The following is a 16,044-nucleotide window of genomic DNA, read 5'->3' as shown; positions in this document are numbered from 1 at the left end:
AATCATCAAGCCATCATCAAGACACAAAATATTAGATGACTAATAGTTATACTGACCAGATTGTAAACAAATACGAAAAAAAATGAGAACGATAAAAAAATAAAAATGATCCCTCATAATTGTCCACGTTTCCACACCTTAATTTAATTTGCCGTACTATAAAATATGTTCGTAGACAAAAGATGAGGAAGAAAATTTCAGTACATCAGCTGAAAGAGGTACAAAATTTTGATGTGCTAAATAAATTATCCCATGTTCGAAAATATTTTTAAGCCTATTACGTCCAGTATTTTCAATACTTGGCGGATAATAATTTTCAACGGAAATTTTCCTTCCACTTGAATGCTCACCGGCAAATTTCATTGTAAAAACAAAAAAAATACAGTAAAATATCTCATTCGATTTGAATAAAATTGTCTCCATGCAGCTAAAGGTATAAATTGGAGGATTACATGTGAACTTGTAATCCAATCATAGCATTTCAGAGAATTTTTTACCGGAAATAAAGAAAGAAATTTAGATTTTTTTTTGAAATCCAGTAATGCAATTCTCCCAAGGCATGAGATGCAAATAAAATGTATATTGCCTTCCAGAGAGACATTTCTCCTCTATGAAAAAAATTCATCGACAGACTACGATAAGCAAATGGCACTCACAGTCACAACGCACGAGATGTCTCATCAGTGGTTCGGTGACCTTGTGAGCCCTACTTGGTGGTCTTACATGTGGCTGAACGAGGCTTTTGCAACATACTGGATGTACATAGTCACCGATGTGGTGAGTATATCTACCATAAATTCACAGCCAGATATTCAGAATACCTTAAGGTACCAATAACATCTGGAGACATATTCAGGAAAAAATCCCATCATTATAACATAAAACTGAAGTTTTTTAATACCCTAATGCTAAAATCTAAGGCAATGTCTCCAGTGGGAGTTCTGTATCGATTCACCACTGTTACCGACCCTCTTGATGACCGTTGATGATGATGAAGATTTTTCTATTTTTCAATTTAATTAATTCATTAATGAATTAAGGATTCCACCGATTAAGGTAGGTTTTAATGGAATACTTAAGAAGTATTACGGCCGTCTCACTCTCCTTCATGGGCTTCACTCTTCAATTCACTATAAGTACTACTTCCTTTCAATCTATCTAAAAATCCTATTCTTTCCCATCCTCTCCCTCGTTTACCAACAGTCTACCCTCTAACACTGTTTTCAACATCCCCTCCCCGCTATGTACTCCTTCCACCCATACCTTCTGTCTCCTCCATATCTCGTCTAAATGCTGCCTATCCTCACCCACTATGTCCAGCACGTCGTCGTTTTTTCTCCTCTTCGTTCACTTCACCTTCTCCATTCTCCTCAAAACCCACATAATAAGCATCTAGACTTCTCTCGTCCTTCCTCAGTGTCCACGTTTCCGTAAAGCGCCACGCTCCAGATCCGACACTTTACTAACCTTTTCCTTTGAGCTTAAGACATATCGTTAGGAAAAGTCTATGGCGTTCCCAAATCCTTGCCTTCTGCACATACGGCTAAGGACATAAAGGAAACCTTCAAAAACTACGTGACCTAACGCACTCACCGTCTTCTCTCATCATCCCTCAGAATTGTCCACTTTTCCGCACCTTAATTAAATTTGCCATAGTATAACTCTTGAATCGTTGGATTTAATGTCAGTTTTTTCGAAGTACATGCATCATTCCAATACTTTCCAAGGTCTTCACAATAAATAATTATGCTGACAAAAAAGGATCTCATTTGGTAATAATCTATCGGCAATATTATATAGTAAATCAACAGCAGTACATATGATTATAAAAGAAATGTTTTTCAGGGAACATATTTTAAAGACTATTGTTTCCAAAAGCTAATTGTGCCATTAAGCTTGTATGAAATAAAACAGTGCATTATTTCTGGGTGGTTGTATCCTTGCAGCTTGAGCCCACGTGGAGACTAATGGAACAATTCGCAGTCGAGAGAACACAAGCTGCATTCGTTCCAGACGCAATGGAATACTCTAAATCGATAGTTTACGACGTCATCAACCCTAAAGAAGAAGACTACGAATCGATGGACATCGCTTATAATAAAGGCGAGTATTAAATAAGGATATAATGAACTAAGGGGTGAATGCACTCCACTATTGGATGCTAGCGAAGAATAGGTGATTAAACTATCGCAAATTTTTTTTGGGTATTTCAATATTTAATTGCTTTTTTTAGCTTGGTCATAACAGTCTCAAGATACATGACCGTATTCAATGATGACGATGATAATTTATCTAGGTCTGAAGTTAATTTCCGCAAATAATCTAATGATTAAAATATACTTATTAAATGTAGGTTCGAAGATTTTCGCGGCGTTGGTTTGATGATCTTTCCATTCTATTCGGGTTTCTTCACCGCGTTTGTTGTATTTTAAAGACAACAGTTTCGCCGGCGTTACAGTCGGCGTCTTCAGGTCAAAGGTAAAATTTTTGGAAAAATTTTTAAACTGTTGTCTTTAAAATACAACAAACGCGGTGAAGAAACCCGAATAGAATGGAAAGATCATACTTATTAAATTACAGGCAAATCTTACATAGAATGTTATTTTTACGATTCGAGAGTGAAGTTTGGACTTCTTTGTCCTTGCAAATTTTAAGATGGAGCAAACAAAGTGTAAATTAGCCTGCTTTTCCTCTAAAATATGCAATTATTAACCGTAATATATGACAATGTTCTAAAAATACATTGCTGTAGATTTCATTTTATAGGTATGCAATAGTGGAGGAGATTCCTAAAAAGTAGGGAACACATCCAAACGGGGATATGTTGTACAACAAAATTTGCAGTCATATAAAAGAACGTAGTTTCATTAAAAATAATTTGATCAATAATGTTAGTTATCCCTCAGCAGTTATCGAAGAAATGAAGGGCAGCTGTTTAAAGTAAGATTTTTTTTAAAGTTACTAAGTAAAGTGGTGTATGTATCCGAGTAATGATTCATCACTTTAAACCCTTTTCTCTAAATGTTTAAGCAGTGTAAGAGAGAATTTGACATGTTGATGATTTCCGCGATTGCTTTTGCTTTACAAAATCCACATCTCATATTTACCAGGCGATCGACCAAGATTATCCTAGACTATCGCGGTTTAACGCTATATGGGGAGAATATAAATTGAAATTTGTATTCTATTTTTCGTTCGTTCGAATCTACGAATCATTGAGCGAAAAGAATAAAATGCCATATCATTCACAGCTTCTCATAAAATCTTTTTATAAAGTTCAGTATTAATTCCCAAGAAAGATATAAATTACTTGATACGTATTATACACCAAAATAAATGTTTATCGGTGTTTACGATTCATTTACTTATTTCAGGCTCATCCGTAATTAGAATGATGGAACACGCCCTATCTAAGGATGTACTGTACCGAGGAATTAGGAGATATCTCGAAGAAAGGTAATATTAAACATCGTGTTATAGACGAAGAAAATATTCATTCGTGTTCCCAATTTCTTCGCATCTCTTCATCTTCAGCAGTATTTGCCCAACATTGTGACTCATACACTATCTATGAATTTAAGGAGGTTGATACTACTTGATATTGGCCGCTGATAATACTGTAAGGATATATATATTTATAATTTTGCAGAAAATTCGATTCGGCCAACCAAGATATGCTATTCGATGCCATACAAATTGAGGCCAGCGAAGCCAACGTCCTTCCGTCCTTTGTATCCGTCGCTGACGTCTGGAGTTCGTGGACCACGCAAAGCGGATATCCAGTGATCACAGTCAACCGCATGTACTCTGAAGGTGCCGCAGTCGTACAGCAGGTGAGTGATACTTTTTTAAACCTGAATCGTGAGCGGCAATGAAATTCACATTTTGTAAAAAAATAAACTTCCAATTTTTCACGATAATAAACTTTTATTCCGACTTAGATTTTTACTTTTTTTTCGACTATACATTAATTTTTTCCCCACAATTTGTGCATTGCGGCTGACTCCGTTAAGTAATCACCGTGGCTAGTCCCAGTATACTTAAATTAGTCAAGAGTGAGCACCTCTATGGGCCCAAAATTCGGGCTTAGCTCTCCGGTTGTGGCGCTGTGCGCACGATTTGGACCGCTTGTTGCACCATGTGCACCGCAGCCCATACCAACTTGTCCGGTAGAATCATTAAATTTCCACGAAGGAGAACGACGTCTCGGTAACTTAAATAGCTAGCTCACTCGTTTGGAAATTGGGGGATCCGGTTTCGAATCCAGGTCGACGCGAATGATTATTTCTGTGTATTCTTCGCATAAATAAGTTTCGAAGTTACTACGTCATCTTCAAGGTACAAAATGGTGTGTAGTGCATTCATTTTATACAATGCAGCGTACTGTAGTGGGGCAAAGAAGGGGAAATAGGAGGGGGATGAGATGGGAAAACCTGAAGAAAAAAGAGAACGGAAAAGAGAGGAGAGTATGAAAAGGAAAGATGATGCTTGGAAAAACCGGAGAAAGAGGAAGGATGAGGGTTTCTAAGGGAGGATGCACGGGAAATGCAGGTATTTTTGGGTTCACAAATTTTTTTGTAACTTATTATGTACCTTTGTACCCATTTTGTACCATGAAAATGATACAGTAACATGGAAACCTAGGTCGGAATAAAAGTTTGTAATTGTGGAAAATTGAAAGTGTTTTTTCAATATGGAAAAATTCAACTGCAACAAGTTTGGTTTTCTGATTAAATTCACATTTACCTTATATGCCTACTGCACAGAATGCTACTATTGCCATGTCCTTTAATGGCGCATTAAAAAATCATATTCAAAGAAAAAACAGAGTTTGCCACTGATTAATTACCTAACATTAAATACTATCGGTTTCTGCTGGCACGTCATCATCAGGTAAACTCATAAATAATGCCAAAGAAATGAAGGGATATTTTTAGCCATTCTAATGGAAAAGTTAAATTGCAAGTACACATGATGATGGTGTAACCATGGAAACCGGTTATATTTTGTAAACATATCAGTGTAAAACACGAAGTAGTTTTTCTAATTTAATATGCTAAGATTACATTTAGTATACCTTCTTCAAACGATTACATTCTTATTTCCATATCATGAAATAGCACCATTAACCGCAATAAAATAACCTTTGGAATTAGATAGTGCAGTAGTTAGCAGAGTGACCCATAGACCATTCGATAACAAGTCCAAGGGAATTTTTTTTTCAGTAGAATGAAAACAACGCAAGAAGTTAAAATGTTCACAGAACAAGGTCAACTCTGCAGTATTTGTATTAACTTGTTATAAACGATGCGTGCAAAAGAAAAGTTCGCGGGAGTGATCCCCGCGTTTATCTTTCCTATCTCTTATGATTAAGCTATTCTAGATCCTTTCTTCCTAATGTAGCCCAATGACGAGCACGGCTTTAGAAAATTTAACCGCATTAGGTATATATCAGCTTCCGGGCGTTCTTCCGCGTTGAGTTGTATTAACACATGGCATGGTTGTTCGTGTATGCTAAAATTGTTATCATGTTGCAAACTCCGATGTAAAGGGCCATATAGAGCCGTTTTCCCTGTTATGGAAATATGTAAATGAATAAATACACTGTGGAACATTCGTACTTCTTCTCCTCCTCTGAGTAAAAGGAAAAATGTGTTTGAGAGCGGATAGGTGAAACAATCGCAGGAGAATTGCTATACCTACAACGCTGGAAGTCCCAAATCTGTGGGGGAACGGCTTAGTGTGGTGGCTAGAGTGTTGGCCTCGCACCTCGTGGGCTCAGGTTCAAATCCTGGTGAAGGCAGAGAATTTTCAGAGACTGCCCCATCCCTGCTTGTATGTAGTGTGGAGGACATTTCAAGCGCAACACTCCGTCCGTCGGATGGGACGCTAAGCCGTGATACCCTTGGCACCTTTCGTTAAGATCGGGCTAATTCCGACGCTGGGTTTCCCTCCACCCTTCCTTACCTACCCTTCCCTCATGGCGCAAGTGGTCTCAGCTGTCGGTCGCCACCTGCTAATGCTATACCATACCCAAATCTTAATTCATATATAATCGCTATGTATCTTTTTATAATGGTGATTTCGTACTTCCAGGAAAGATTCGTTTTGGAGGATTTCGACTTTAATAAGGAGCAACGCTGGTGGATTCCGATTTCGTTCACATCACAGTCTGGTTCGAATTTCAACGACACAAGCCCAGATTATTGGATGCCGACAAGTGAAACGTCTATTTACGTCAATAACCTTCCACAAGATGACGGATGGGTTATATTCAATATCCAGCAAACAGGTCAGTAACGTAACATGCGGTTTTATAAAAATTAATGGCATGAAAAATAGTCAAATGAGGTGATATATGACTTGTATTCTCATGCCACGTTATAAATGTAAAACGTATGATTCTGTCACTGAAATTAAAACGCCGTTTAACCTAAAATAAGTTTCAATGCCAATGCCTATTTTAAATTACGGAATCAGTCTTCAAGTTTATAGTCCACACATGCAGTTAGATATCTTCTATTATGTGTGCAGTAAAATCGATAGCTTTTTTTATCATAAATTTATGGGAATGTTAAATATCATAACTCAGACGAAATTTGTCCATGCATGGAATCAGAAAGCATAATGGGATGAACTGCTATTTGGTTTTAGGTTTCTGACCTTATCATCCTATATAATATTACGGAAAGGTCTTTTTCTGTAATTCCGTAAAAATATCGTCAATACTGCACCTAAGCGAGGTGAATGAATGGTGACTCACAGGCTTTTGACGAAAAATACAGTCTTAATCTCAAATTTCACTATTTACCGATTAATTTGGCTTAAAAGTTTAAATTTTTCCATGTTGATTACTCGCTCGAGGTATATACATCGACTCCACACATTTTTTTACTCTAGACTTAAAAAAAAGGTTTCTAAAATCGCAAAATCCATTAAAGAACCTAAGACATGTATCATAAGCTGGAAAAACATTAAAAATAAAATCTTAGTGAAAAAGCGAAATTTTCATATGGGTACCTACAGTAAAAAATAATCAAAATTAAGCTCACCTACAATCATTTCCACATGTCTTTATTTTTTCATATATATTGATACAATGCATTTTAATTCGGAGATTTTAATACACCACTGGAGGGTACTAAGTAAAAAATAACGACAATGAATGCGGTAAATTACTTTCAGGGTACTACAGGGTGAACTATGACGAGGAAAATTGGAAACGCATCATTGATTTCTTCAAGAGTGAATATTTCCACGAAATTCCTCCAGTGAACCGGGGCCAACTCGTGGATGACGCCCTCAATCTGGCGAGAGGAGGTTATATCAATTATACTCTCGCGCTGAACGTCACTCAGTTTTTGGCTCGAGAGACCGATTTCATTCCGTGGTACTCGGCTTATCCTCTCTTTGACTTCCTAGACATGCAGATGTCGGAGTCAAAATCTTATGATCTTTTTAAGGTAAGAGAGACGTTTTTCACACAATTGCGTTTCTTTTTTAGCGATTCCTATATAAGTATTTGGAAAGAGGACCAATTTTTTGAAGTTGTAAAGCTTCCACCATTGGGAAAAATAGAAGATATTCATGAAAATATTTACTAAATTTAATCTAACTAAAAAAAGCGAAGAGAATTAGTATTTAATTCTAGAATATGCCCTTTTAATTATTTCTGTATGGAATCTACACAGCTAGATATTTCTCGCAGGTTATATTGGCTTAATTCGAGCCATTTTTTATCAATTAAGGGAAAATGAATGATATGGATAAAAATTAAAACAATTGGGTTTTAAAGGGTCTAGCCTTTTAAGATGGTGAAAAGTGCCCCCCGAGATATCGAAAAATAAAAAAAAATGAACTTAAAGGACATTAGAAATAATGTGTTTTCCCAAAGTTTTAGGCCTCAACAATTGAAATTAACTCCAAAAAAAATGAAGTACGATATTTCGTTTTTTAGCCATATCTCCCGTTTTTATGTATATAAAAACGTTTACGAATATACATAAACACGGGAGATATGGCTAAAAAACGAAATATCGTACTTCATTTTTTTTTAGTTAATTTCAATTGTTGAGGCCTAAAACTTTGGGAAAACACATTATTTCTAATGTCCTTTAAGCCCATATCTTTTATTTTTCGATATCTCGGGGGGCACTTTTCACCATCTTAACCGGCTAGACCCTTTACAATGGTAGCTATTAGATGAAAATTATTCCATGCAGAAAGCCTTCCAGAAAAGCCTTCAAAACGACTCCGATATTCTCGGTGGTTGCAATGTGCCAGGAATTCTGAGGTTATGCAATTGAATAATTTACAAAATCACGGAAATTTTAAAAAATGTGCATTTAGTAGCAATGGAAAACAATGAAAAACCTATTTAATCTTTACAATTTTCGACAGGTTTACATGGCCAATTTGTTGAACGTTCAGTACGAGAAATTGACCTTCAACGAATCCTCCAGCGATGACCATGTTACTCGTTTGGGCCGTCTAATGATTTTGCCAAGGGCTTGCAAGTACAACGTTGGGGACTGTCTCCTACAAGCTAAGACGTCATTCGATGTGTGGAGTCAAACCAATGTAAACACGTGAGTATATTTAACAAAACACTCATTCGAAATTTTTGAAAGAAAAAGAATACAATTTTATGTCATCTTAGTATAACCTTTAAAGACCGAGATGATACAATCTCAGGAAGGAATTTAATAGAAGCTAGAAGCTTTAATGTAGTGGAAGGGCTCTATATTAGAAATGATAACACTTCGTGATATCCAAAATTTACTTTAAAAAATTACGACCGATTTCGGCTATCAAGCCATTAGAGTGTACACGATTACTTCAAGATTATTATGTTTCTTAGCAATTAATCCGCCAAATAGGTACTATGGAGGTTTAATTTAATTTAATGTAATATAAGGAAACAATTATTTTATTAGAGTGAAAATGAGGATGTGATGTTACAATCCATAACAATCCCTAACCTCAAATATATAGTTATTTTTGTACTTGATAATGGCTTCATAGCTGAAACCGGTAGTAATTAAAAAAAAATATTTTTGAAGTCACCATGTGTTATCACTGCTAATCCAGAAAGGAAAAATCGTTTTCCTCAACCGGATTCGAACTTGGATCTCCCAAATTGGCGCCGGATGTGCTAGGTCTTGCATTAGTGAAGGATCATATTTCAATGTTTTTTCAATGGGGTTTTTAATGGGTTCATAAGATAAGATGGCTTGTGATGCTGGGCATACGATGCCGTACGGCCGGATGTTCTTGCACTCAGCACTACAGTCCTGAGGTTAAAGCCAGATTTGAGATCACCAGGGCGTTCGCCATATATCTATAGTATTCAAGAAAAGCAAAGCTAACTACCCCGCGTTTTTCTCTGAATAGATTTTTTCTTAAATGTAATTAGTAATGGTAGATAAAAAAAATAATGGAACCTGGGATTTAGTCATTTGTTCTTATGCTATGTTTCAATTTCTCTTTATGTAAAATGCGTATATAAGGTGCACTGGAGACTTCTAATGAAATTTTTACTCGAAAAAACGAATCGAAATATTTTTAATCGCTGAAAAAACTGTAAAATAGAAAATTTAAATTTATTATTATTAAAATTATCGAATTTAAATAAACGTTTATGATTTAAAAGCTAATCTCTGGATAAAATTGAAATGAATATTTTCCTCTCTATTTCGGAAAGTTATCTGAAACACAGCATGAACAGCAAAAAAATACTGGATTGCACTAAATAACTATAGCATCCATCGATGCAAAACATTTTGTCAAGTTAGTGGTTATAAATATTTTTTTTTCTTTTAGGATACCAGCCAACATACGAGACACTGCATATTGCTACGGTGTTGCCATGGGAGGACAGGAAGAATGGAATTTCTTATGGAACGCTTACGAGAGTACAACCACGGCTTCAGAGAGGGCGCGAATCATGGGAGCTCTAGGATGCAGCACTGATGAAGATATACTCATTGGGTAAATTTTTACTTAAGTATTAATAACGTGCCGTATTCTATTACGTACGACTACAGTTCCTAAAACTTGCTACAAACCCTAATCCTTGAGGTGATCTTAAGAATCGTGATTTTCCGACGACATGCATCAAAAGGTCAATGATAAAATATGATATTCCTATGTAATACATGAGCCTTCATCGTGGAACAGATTTATCAGCAAGTTAGGTGACCAATGCTAAAAATCCATATTTAAACGTGTTCGAAGTTCAACAAGTCGTATTTCTTCCTCAACACCATGCTAATAAAGAGGGCTAAACCATGAGTGACCAGAGAAACCAGAAAATCATCTAAAACATGAGTGTTAATATGAAATGGTATTATATGAAATACTATGAATGTCAGGTTTATATGGTTCATATTTATTAATTATGATGCTAATTATTCAATAAGCCCGAGATGCAAATAAGAGCGGGTAGTTTCGTCATATAATGTTTGCTTTTCTATTTTAATAATGATATTAAGTTAAGTAGCTGTAAATTGAAGTAAAATCACTAATTACATTATACTATCCCGTACGTCAATCATAAAAAAAAAACATATTTAAACGTGTTTGCAGTTCACCATATTGTATTTCTTCCTCAACACCATGATTATAAATTGCAAAACGCTAACTCTGGTGAATTTAAGAGAAACTCCACTTCAAAATCAATGCTTACATGGAATCATGTATTCATTCACTAAAAAAACTTTCTGGCACCCTCCCTGATTATATTTTAAAACCCTTTTCCTCTTCGGTGTTTCCATAACACTTTTTTTTTCTTTTTCATCGCTTTCAGCATTCCATCATGTATGTATAATCAATAACATAATTCATTATTTCACGCTCCATCAACAACTTCTGCCCAATATTTGCTAAATATATCAGTTTGAGCAATGAATTTTAAATACTTAGCCTTTTTTCTAATAATGTATTTTCTTCTTGCAGTTATTTGAATAAAACTGTCGAAAATGATTCCAAAATAAGGCTTCAAGATCAAGCTTTGGTGTTCAGCTCGGTATACTCAAGAGCAGATGGATTAGGTGTGACTTTGAAGTTTCTCACCGACCGTTACAACGATATCATTGAAATGTAAGTTCGAGAATTATCTGATTACCTTCGTGTGGAGAGCCAAAGTCTGCATGCAAGATTGAATTGAGTCGTATTTAGACACAAATAATAACAGAAATGACAAATGAGTATTTAAACTAGCCTTCACTGCACATAAATTGGCCGATATTGCATAATTATTGTTGACGGAAAAAATATTTCATAGGAGGTGACATCAATTTTCTCCATCAGAACTTTTTTGGAAAGCCCCACTGTGAAGTATTTTACAAGCTTGGGTTGACTATTATAGTACATGGTTTCCCAATGAATAAACTTACAACTATCTTTACCTTTAAATGTTATTTATCGAAAAAAATTCATCAAATATTTTCATTGAGCTGGACGTTTTAAGGTGTGTCTATATGAAAAATAGCATATCTTACTCAAAAATAAATTAAAATTTTAATGAAAAACTGTGCAAAAAATGTTTCATTGAAAAATAGGTACATTTGCATACAATGAGTGAAAATAGCTAACTGCAGTTTTATATATGTATATTATCGATGTAACCAGTCACATACATGTAATTGATCCTATACCCTTATTTTTAGTGCTACGTGTATCATACATCTATTCTCAAGTAGTTAATCTAAGAATCATTTGCAGGGGCGGAGAGAGCCTTGCCGATGGCATAATCTTAGGCGTATCCAGTCGAATTACTACGACGGAAAAAGCGACTCAGGTGAGTGATTTTAAATTATCTATTTGTTGCATTGAAATAAAACTATAGCGACTGTTTATCTCTAAAATTTCTTAGAATTGATTCCGCCAAACATTTAGAATTCAAACTAATAGCGAAAGAAAACAGATTAAATTTCTCCGTGATTTACACTACAAAGGATCATTCAATGCATTTAAAAACTCTCAATAACAGTCCATAAGAGAGTGGCTTTGTGCAAAGTCATTTTCCCAGGCACAAAGGTATTGATATCAAAGAAAGTAATTCGCTGCTGGCCTCTGTGGCGGAGGGGGTAAACTCCTCGCCTGCCTAACAAGAGGTCGTGGGTTCGAGTCCTACCTGGGTAGGCTTCCCCTATCCAGAGCATGGTTGTACATTTAATTGTTAATTTTGTTGAATACCCTGGCATAAAATGGCCAATATGAGCTCTAGGTGTTCGGTGGTTTGGGAATAAAATTACAAAAAAACAAAATAAAAATCATATGACCTAGACAAAATCGGGGATTCGGGTATACAACACGTTCATTTCGGATGATTTTATTCCACAGTTATTTCTTCCTTTATTGTTTATAAAAACATATGATTAATAATGGAATTTTCTTTCTTTCAATCAGATGGAGGAATTTTTGAGAGGCCATGATGTATCTCAAACAACTGCAGCTAAATCTAAAAAGTTCATCGACAGCAATATGCTATGGTCGAAGAAGTACGAGAAAACTGTAGAGGATTGGCTGAAGGATATATCTAACACCTTCGTCGACATCGAATCTAGCTAGACTGCAACACTTTCACTTTCACTCATCTCATCATTTCTCTGCGTTTAATCACTTATTATTTTATTCATATAATGTTGCCATTTGAACGACTAACAGAATGAAAAGCTAACCGAGATGGCCATTTTTAGCTGTCTAGGTGTGGTGCTCAGATATATGTACCTGAAAAATAAAGTTTTCAACATCGTACTTTATTGAAAATATGATAAATCCTGTATTTTCAACTGCAGTTATCTATTTTTCTTGATAATAATAAAAAATTACGGCAATATTTGTCAATGATAGACTATTTGAATGATTTATCAGCCACATTTGCTCATAATAGGAACCCTAAACATCGATGCATAGATAAAGAAAGAAAGGTATGGGAACATATAATAGAAAAAGGATGAGGACAAAGGTGATCTGGTAGACCACAGCACCGTATCCTCGTCCTTTTTCTATTATATGTTCCTACCCCTTTCTTTCCTTACCTCTGAATTTATTTGAATGTTGGCGAATAAGGTGTCGTGTGAATGAATGAAGTAGTGATATATAGATAAAAATATTAACGATTAAACCTTTGGCAGAAGCGGCCAAGTAATATAAATCTTTAAATTGCTCTTAGAACCTTGTGATGTCAAGCAGTTAGTCTGTACCAACCTACTGTTAATAGATTTTGTGGGACCTTCGCATCCTATTTGGCTCCTGTGGAACGCTCCCTTCTCATTACGCCACCTGCAACGATTCAAGCAGGGTGTTTCAGAGTCACCCGTTCCGAGCGGATCGGGAGACTCGACTCGGATTCTACGCCACTAACTATCGGCGAGGCAATCCATTCATGTCCTATCGATTCAAGAAAGGCTTCCCATGATCTTTTGTCGTCTCTAACGGCCGTTTTACACTGAGCACGTACTTGCACAGTTAAACGTGTGAACGAAGGCGCAGTCAAAATTGCGTCGTGTAAAGCGGTGAATTGCTAGAACACATGCGAGAATGCGTGGATGCGAAACGGCAAAATAGTCCCTGTTCTAATTTCGCTCATGCATTCGCGCAATTCTACGCCATTTTGGAAATAAATGCAGCTCTAACCTGCACGATTCCGTGCCCCGTATAAAACGGCCTTAAAGCGGTGAATTGCTAGAACACATGCGAGAATGCGTGGACGTGAGATGACAAAAAAGCCCCTGTTCTAATTTCGTTCATGCATTCGTGCAATTCCACGCCATGCAGGAATTAATGCAGCTCTAAGCAAGGGCGTACCAAGGATCAAAACTAGGGGGAGAGCAAGCCATGGTTGTTCAAGTTATAGGTAAGATTTAAGCATAGAAAAGGTGAATGAAACCAACATTTTAAGGAAACTGTTAGAGCTCCTTATTAGTTTTAAAATTACTTGCTTGAAAAAATATTATTTTCCTTAAAGACATTCGCGAATTTTGCTTCTAGGAGGGGTGGAGGCAGCTGCCCCTCACTGGGTACGCCCTGTGAGCTCTGATCTGTGCAATCCCGTGCCCCATGTAAAACGGCCTTAAAAATTGTATTATTCAAATCGAATATAAGTAACATAGTAATCATTGCTGCTTGGCTGTCTCTTAGAGCGTCCTCTCCCATGATACCCCGACTCTTGGTTCATGTTTTTTTGTAATGATATGATCTTGATAATGTTCCGTTGTGACGAAACCATGGTCGGATAAAATAAATCACCATGTGGAAAATGCAGAAAAAGAAAAGAAAGGTTTTCATTACTTCAAATCCTACTCTTTTTGTGTTTTGGCGGCCTCAACCTATTCTTTCATCAATCTGGGGAAATACTTTTTTAATGTCATATATTTGTCTCCTCGAAGATAATGTGACGGCCATCGAGCATAATCGAAGATGGACCTTCCAAATTCAACCGTAAGCATGTGAAAAGAGCCGGTTTGAAGGGTTAGGCACGGGAGCAATTGTCCCCCCCCCCCCCCCCAGACGCTTCGAAAATAGACAAACTTTTTTATACGGTTATCATTGCATTCGTTTTGTGTTATGTATTACGGAGACACAATAATATAATTTAATATTAATAATTGTCAGGACGGAGCAGAGAATCACTCGTATACCATGGCAACCAAGTTTTTGTATTTCCTCTAACAGTCAACTAACTCTGTTGAGAAAAATATCACTTATACCCCTTGGCTTCTCACCCCCTAATATCATTGCGAATACAATTTTAGGCCAACTTCCCTAATAATAATGACTGCATTTTCTTCGAGTTCTCACCGCGTCCGTTGCCTGTTATTGACAGAAGATCCGCTGGCGTTGCAATCAGCGTTTTCAGGTCGAAGATATACGAGGTCAGCGTATTCGATCCACCTTTGATCTGAAGACGCTGATTGCAATGCCAGCGAGACTGTTACCAACAAAAGTCAACGGATGCGGTGAAAACCCGAAGAAAATGCAGTAATCATCCGATAAACGAAGCGAAAATCTTCGGAACTACATTGCCCTACTTGCAGTTCGTTTCCTTCGTGAAATCGGAGCGCTCAGTCGTCAGCGATGCGAGTGGCGACTTACGTAAAACCATTTCAGTGCGCGGTGAGTGACAAAAAGTCTATACTCTGTTTATTTTGTCTTTGCGGGTGAACTAGTGTAGCCTAAGCAAGTGGGGTGAGGGGACGAAAGTATCTCGACGCGTGACTTTTTCACTATGCCAATCAGCAGACAGCAGGCGTGACCAAGCACTTCGGAAATTCAGTCGCTCTGAGACTACCATCGTGTTAACGTCATGAATCTGCCTGTGGAGTAGTGCTGCCAATACCAACAAGTTCTCCCTGCTCGTACTTTTCATCAACGTAATGATCGTGGTAGCTGACGAAGTCATGGACTCCTGTGAAGGGATTTTCCCAAATACCTTCCAAGCGAATAGGTGTTTTTTCTCGGCGCCAGTCCCAAAAAAACTGTGATCATCCATGTCTCAATCGTTTTCAGAGACAAACTAATAGACAAACTAGTGTGGCTTTGGCAACGTTAAGGGGGCGCCCTAGCGTTTGAATTTCCCAATTAAACGGCTCACGAAGCCCTCTCGTCGCAGTGCCGGGATACGAAGACAGAAGCCGAAGCGCCTCGAGGGTCAGAGGGGGGGAAGGCAACTCGCCTCCCAACTTCGCCCGCGGCAACTCCGAGGAGAAATTTGATACTCATGATAAATTTGATACGTTTCGCTGGAACAGGGGTCGCAGTCGGAGTTGATATGTGACACCTAAATGGCGGCGAGCCAATTAAAAATAGTAGAAGCCAACTTATGAGGCCCTTGTTCCTGTCCCATGTGCTGAAAAAATAGGCCTGTGAATGCGAAGGTTCTTTTGAGTGTACACCTTTTCCAAAATTGCTGACATTATTTACATTATGTAAGCAGGAATTTCGTCAAAAAATAATGTCACAAAGTTCCGGTAACCGGTACGCTTATAACTAGTTTCGATTTTAGGGGGTACGCCGTTCCGGCCCAACTACAGCACTGGA

The 16,044-nt window shown here is 37.1% G+C and overlaps 1 protein-coding gene across 1 annotated transcript in view; it reads left to right on the top strand.

The window, feature by feature from the left end:
• LOC124156729 (aminopeptidase N-like) overlaps positions 1 to 12,854 on the top strand; it is a 47,193-nt gene extending 34,339 nt beyond the window's left edge. The window contains exons 16-26 of the mRNA XM_046531328.1: positions 594 to 777; positions 1,947 to 2,103; positions 3,375 to 3,456; positions 3,650 to 3,833; positions 6,097 to 6,292; positions 7,186 to 7,463; positions 8,401 to 8,588; positions 9,823 to 9,990; positions 10,957 to 11,100; positions 11,725 to 11,800; positions 12,412 to 12,854. Coding sequence (XP_046387284.1) covers positions 594 to 777; positions 1,947 to 2,103; positions 3,375 to 3,456; positions 3,650 to 3,833; positions 6,097 to 6,292; positions 7,186 to 7,463; positions 8,401 to 8,588; positions 9,823 to 9,990; positions 10,957 to 11,100; positions 11,725 to 11,800; positions 12,412 to 12,573 — 1,819 coding nt within the window. The 3' untranslated portion in view covers positions 12,574 to 12,854. The remainder of the gene's footprint in view (positions 1 to 593; positions 778 to 1,946; positions 2,104 to 3,374; positions 3,457 to 3,649; positions 3,834 to 6,096; positions 6,293 to 7,185; positions 7,464 to 8,400; positions 8,589 to 9,822; positions 9,991 to 10,956; positions 11,101 to 11,724; positions 11,801 to 12,411) is intronic.
• Positions 12,855 to 16,044: the final 3,190 nt, after the last annotated feature.

The sequence above is a fragment of the Ischnura elegans genome, chromosome 1 (genome assembly GCF_921293095.1).
Source record: "Ischnura elegans chromosome 1, ioIscEleg1.1, whole genome shotgun sequence".
In the NCBI taxonomy this organism is placed as follows: Eukaryota; Metazoa; Arthropoda; class Insecta; order Odonata; family Coenagrionidae; genus Ischnura; species Ischnura elegans.
This window is presented reverse-complemented; position numbering and strand designations above follow the sequence as displayed.